General features: G+C 42.5%; 1 protein-coding gene across 1 annotated transcript in view; it reads left to right on the forward strand.

Annotated features, from left to right (window-relative positions):
* Nucleotides 1-2,856: 2,856 nt before the first annotated feature.
* Nucleotides 2,857-6,104, forward strand: part of klf7b (Kruppel like factor 7b) — an 86,655-nt gene continuing 83,407 nt past the window's right edge. The window contains exon 1 of the mRNA XM_008432712.2: nt 2,857-3,447. Coding sequence (XP_008430934.1) covers nt 3,346-3,447 — 102 coding nt within the window. The 5' untranslated portion in view covers nt 2,857-3,345. The remainder of the gene's footprint in view (nt 3,448-6,104) is intronic.

Genomic DNA, 6,104 nt, shown 5'->3' on the forward strand with positions numbered 1-6,104 from the left:
ACTTTATACGTCGCCGTTTTGCTGACATTTGCTCACTCGGAGTTGGTTTGGTTTCTTTTAATCCGTCCATTCTTTGTCTGCAAGATTCTGCTCTGTCCTCCGGCAGACTGTTTTAGACTATATTTACATAAAATTTGCACAATTCACGGCCGCCTAACACCTGAACCTGGGGCCACACCTCCAGCCAATCTGAACTGTATCAAATTATTAATGGAAATTTCCACATGAAACATTCCCGACGATCGTTGCTTGAGATATAAGACGATTTGTATTATCGGGCTAAACGTGGATCTGATGTCTGACATTTGAGGAAGGTTTTCATTTGGTTTCTCAATCAAATGCAAACTCAGGATGCATAAATCACTGGATTAGAGTCCTAACGTCATTACGCTAGGAAAGGAAAGAGCAACGTTGAGGCTAAAATACAAGCCACACAAAACGCTTATTGCTCCAGGAAAAGAGTTTTGTGTGAATGCATGCAAGCAATTCAAGAATAAAATTTAAAGTCAAGGCTCTTAAAATTAGGAATTGGTTTAAGTAAATTACTAAAAGTTAYATTAATTACCCGATATCTCCTTGCACACTCGATGAAGTTTCATTGGGTCCCATTTTGACTGTCAGATGCTCCATCACTGGTTGACCATTGATGCAACCCATCATGCCATCTGTTGAAAAATCTTAAACATTTTGCTCTTTAAATGTACAAAACTGTTTTAAATAGGTTTAAGAAMTTGTGCACAAGTCAAACTCTTGACTAGAAGTTTGACTTGACTAAAAGCTTTGGCTTTCTTTCTTTTTTCTTTTGTCGACGTGGGAAGTTTGTAAATACAGGGAAATCTTGAAACTKAGAAGGTGATCAGATTTCTGAAGACCAAACAAGACGAGTCTATTTTTCCATATTCATCGTTTAAGACGCGTAAGACTTTAGTGGCTAAATGTAGTGAAACCGTTTGAAAACATATCAGTTTTTAAAGCAAATTTGTAAAGTGCCTTGGTAAATGATGCATGTTTTTTTTTAACCTTTTGACAGTTTTTCTTTTTTTCAAATTAAAACTTAATAATGTGCTGTGGATATTTTTGCAAAATCACATTTTGCTGCAGTGATGCAGTACAGTGTATCTCCATCTGTAGCCAGATTGTTTCCCCGTTATTCTTTGGACTAAACCCAGTCAGGCTGGATGGGACGTGTGATTCTCAATGTGATTCCTGTCTGTACTTTGACTATGAATATTCTTTAACCAATCTACCGTAGGTCAGACTGTAAGCTTAAGGTCGTCGTACTGCTTTGCGATGAAGCTCCGATATCTCTCAAATGTTCTGCACACTTTTAGCAGAGTGTTACTTTTTATTTTCTATTTATTATTTTTGGTCTCATCTGTTCGGAGCAGCTTCTTGCACACAGTGCCCGTCTTCTTGCTTGTCCTTCTAAGAGGTAATAGTGGAATGAAGAGGTGATTGTTGTCCCGTCAAAAAGTTATTATGGAGATTCTTCAGAGTTACCACGTGGAAGGTGAAAGACCTTGGAAGGGGAGCTATTGTCATAACCATTKCTGCCATGAATTAATGAATTGAGCACTGTGCAATGTTAAAAGCTTGGGCTTTTACTTCATATGCCAGTCACTCTCTGAACATCAGATCTAAGAGAACGACGTTGGAGGTCTCCAGTTCTCCAACAAATGTGTTTATACTGAGATCTAGCTGCACACAGGTGATCTCTATTTTCCTGCCGAGTGATTTCTGAATTGGTTGTGCTTTATCTTTAGGGGAGTCGGAGTAAAGGGGTTGAGCTGGCATTTTTTTATTTCAGATTTTTAATTGTAAAAATCTCCCTGAAAACTGCATGTTCTTTTCATACAACTTCACCTTTGTCATAATAAATTWAAAATRAAGGCGTATTTTAACTTTTGCAGGGCATTGTGTGAATGTCTTAAAGTACACATTAACTGCAGTAATGTACAAAACAACCAGAAGCAAAATCAGATTTTTAACTTTGAAGTTAAAATAATTGATTAGAGGAAATTTAAGCACTAAGTGTTTTAACCATTCGTGACGGGATGTTTTCTTTCATTTTGCTCTGTTTATTATCCAAACTGTCATGTATGAATCTTCCATCACTCATATCTGAGGTAATTTTATGCTCTGGTAGCTGAAAAGCAGAAGTGATCAGAAGGAGAGTTAACACTTCCACTTAAATATGTTCATAGTGAGGGGAAGGGAAATGAATAGTTGGAGAAAAAAAAAMCACGTGCTTTTGTTGCATTTTTGTTTTCACTCAAAACAACAAAAATAAACCCCTCTTGTGAACCGAGCAGGAGGGCGGACTGAGCCGAGCTCTTCCTCCCACGGAGTCGCTGCTCTCCACGCAGGACGTAACCACAGGAAAACCACACGAGGGATCTGAGCTCAGGCGCTCGCGCCTTCCAAAACAACAACGCAGCACCTTCTTTCTTTTACCACCGCCGCCACTTCTTCTTCTTCTTCTTCTTCTCCTTCTTCTTCTGACTCTCACCTGCAACTTTAAGCAGATTCACACTTTCGTCGCGCGCGCCGCAGCAGCCGACTTCCCGCTTCTCACCTCTTTGCCCGTGCAGCCTGTTATGACTGAGAGAGGAATGCTGCTGCTTTTATATAGGCCTCTAAAAATAACTCACCCCCTCGCTGCCATCTACAGCGAGACCGACGTCCCCGCGCAGCCAATGGCGCGGCTGCGTCCCTCAAAGCCCCGCCCCCTCCCCCCCTATCTCAGCGCCTCCTTAATTGGACAAGAGTGACATCATCAACCCTATTTGCCTTATAAGGTCACGCATGAAATTGAGTGACAAGGTGGCTCCGCCTCTCTCCCTCTCTACCCCCCTCCTCCTCCTCATGAACTCCCGTCCTCTTCTCCGCGCCGGGGTACAGTCTGCTGCTGGAGGAGCAAACCTGGCAACCTGGCAGCTTCGGACGGAGCCCGATCGGCAATCTGGCAATGCGGAAATAGATCTGGCACCCCCGGATTGAGGAGAGAAGGCGTGACAGGGCGAGCTGGAGGACTAGAGAGAGAGAGAGAGCGGGGATTGCGCTGACAAAGATCAAATAACACACACTTTCTACCCACGTTGCCGTTTCTCGATTTTTTTTTTTTTTTAATTAAAGTGCTCAGGTGCGCGCTCGTCTGCACCAGCTCGCGCTTTTCCTCCAGCTTTTTTGTGGTTTGTTTTCTCCACTCTGAGAAAGAAAGAGGGGAAAAAAAGAAGAGGAAAGAAGAAGTGCGTTTTTAATCGTCTCTATTCCGGACTTCTTTACTTTTCCTTCTTTTTTTTTTTTTTTTTTTTAACCCTCTCCCCTTTCCCTTCCTCGTCAACCATGGATGTTTTGGCGAATTACAGTATTTTCCAGGAACTCCAACTCGTCCATGACACTGGTTATTTCTCGGCGATGCCTTCCCTGGAGGAGAACTGGCAGCAGGTCAGAGATGATGCGCTTTTTATTTCTTCTTCTTCTTCTTCTCCTCCCGTCTCCTCTTTTAAAAACAGAAACTGAAATAAAATGTCCTGAGTGCGCATGTTTGATGTTTTCTGTGCGGGTTTTAAAAAGTGTTTTTTTTGTTGGTTTTTTTTTGCATTAGGAGGGGAGTCGCTGCTGAGCCCCGTGTTAGTTGCGTCTTTTTTTTTCTTTTTTTTTTTTCTTCTCTCGCTCACATGGAGCACCGCGAGGTCCGCTGACAGGAGAAAAACACACGCACACACACACGCAGGGGAAAAGGAAGGGGGAGGATACATCCATACGCACCAATGGCACAGACTGGCAACGTTTAAAGAGGAGAAAAGTGTGCGTAAACACTCTTAACAGTGTTTACGCACACTCCAAAAAAAAAAAAAAAAAAAAAAAAAAAGGAACGTGTCCGTGATCCTTCAGAGCAGCTACTCGAGGCTTAATTAACTTCCCCTGATCATTAATGTGAAAGCAGGAGCATGACGCTGTTGCTGCTAGGATCCCTTCAGCGTTTAATCCACCCGGAATTGATGCGCAAAACTCTGCAGAAGGTGGTTGAGGTTGGAAACGGTGTTCCTGCTATAGATTCTGATAAATGACGTTGATTAATGAAAAAATAAATTAAAAAAAGTTGTTTTTTTTATGTATGTGTCTAGTAGCCCTTCATTTTCAGAAACAGACTCTTAGGAGGGGGTTTTCTTCTCACCTTGGAGCCCTTCAGAGCGTAAAAGGCTTTAGAGAATTTTTTTAATTCTGTAAAATTAAAAAAATTTACAGAAACAAATTTTTTTTTTACAGTTTCTGTATAAAACAAAAAAAAACTTAGTTTTTACAGAAACTGTAATTTTTAATTCCAGTCAAAGATTCTCAAGCAGATTAGATCTGGGTCATTTTAATGAATGAATCTGATTTGGTGGACTGTGGACTCTATAAGCAGCTTCCCCTGTCCATAAGGCTAAGTAAGCATTCCCACAGCATCATTCTTCCATCGCTGTGTATCAACATGGGCATGGCGTGTTCATTGTGCTAGCTTTCCTCCTCTCAGAACCTTTTGGAAGTTGGACATGAAGTTCAGGTTTGGCCTCATCTGATCAGACGGCCTTCGTCCTCATGCTAGCTGTGTCCTTGATGCTACGGCAAACAGCAAACTGAGCTCCTTACGGTTTTCTTCATGCCCGTTTTGGTCGCTGAATGGGTCACTTCCCTCCAGGATCGTCCTGGATCCGGTTCCGTCTCGTCTTCCTTCCCGCTCTCATCCATTTCCCTCCACAGCATGATGCTGCCACTGCCGTGTGCTACGCTGGGAGGAGGGCGTGCTCAGAGATCCTCCCTTCAACTCTGATCAGAGTCAGAGGAAACAGCTGATCATAAAGGTGGAGACGGCAACATCCAGTGACTGGCGACTTTGGTTGCTTTGCGATTTTTGTCATTTCAAAAAAATAAATAAAAAATTAACCAGCTGTAACTTATTGAGTGAAAGTGACGGCTCGGTGCCGACGTCAGAGTAGCATGACGGTGAAAGCGAAGCGATTTCTGCGTTCCTGGTTCCACGCTGATGGTGATGGGGTGGTGGTGGTGGTGGTGGTGGAGAGAAATGTGCGCGTTTTTCTCCTGGAAGCTGATGCTGCTCTTTGTGTGACTGATGTGATCAATAGGAGAGTCTGTCAGCCTGGTATGTTTGGGATTATCCTCCGAGACACAAAACACACAAGCTGTAGGAGATGGACACGTGCCTAATAGGAATTGACTTTTTCTTAAATAATACATCCACACCTGCCACTGTTTGTTTGCAGATAATGCTGCTGAATAATGCATGTCAGCCACCACGACATTCAGCTGACAGTGCAAGTTAGGCTGCAGACTGCTTTATAACCTATCATTTAGGCACTCGGATCTCCTTCCGTTATGTTCATGTCGAACTGCTTACCCGCTTGATTGGGACCTGATTTTATTTCCAACGGTTAATTTTTGTCAACTTGAGTCAGATTGTATGAAGCCACGTGAATCCAGCATCTCTCCTGGGCCTGTTGTGTAGCATCCCGTCTCCTCTGGATTGTCAGTGTGTGTGTGTGTGTGTGTGTGTGTGTGTGTGCGTGCATGCGCGTGTGTGTGTGTCAAACATGCACACGGAAATTGTTGCAGTGTTGGATGAAGCAGAAACTACATGTTTCCTCTCACACACCAAATAAATGCTGCTTCATCCTGGATTTAGTGCAAACGGCTCACTTTGCTGCCATTTTTTTCTCATTTATGTTAATTGTTTAGTTGTGTAAACAATTAGATCATGTGTAATTTACTTTCAGTTTGGAGTCTTATGTTACAGATACTAAATGCATATCTTAAAAAAAATTATGTGCATATTGCTGAGCTACTTCACTACCATTTAGTGATGCAATAGATTTCATAATGCCATAGTTTCAAGGTTGATTAATGATTAAGCCCACAACAGTTGCTATAGCAACACTAATAAATAGCTGTGCATCCTGTTTGAGAGCCATCTGGTGGCTATGTTTTTAATCAGGCAAACAAAATAGACACTATCACTTAATGTGTGCCCGTTGGGGTGACCGAGTCCATGATAGGACAAGAGATACAGGGCAGATGACCATGCACACACACACGCACGCACA

Source organism: Poecilia reticulata, linkage group LG2 (genome assembly GCF_000633615.1).
Source record: "Poecilia reticulata strain Guanapo linkage group LG2, Guppy_female_1.0+MT, whole genome shotgun sequence".
Taxonomy (NCBI): domain Eukaryota; kingdom Metazoa; phylum Chordata; class Actinopteri; order Cyprinodontiformes; family Poeciliidae; genus Poecilia; species Poecilia reticulata.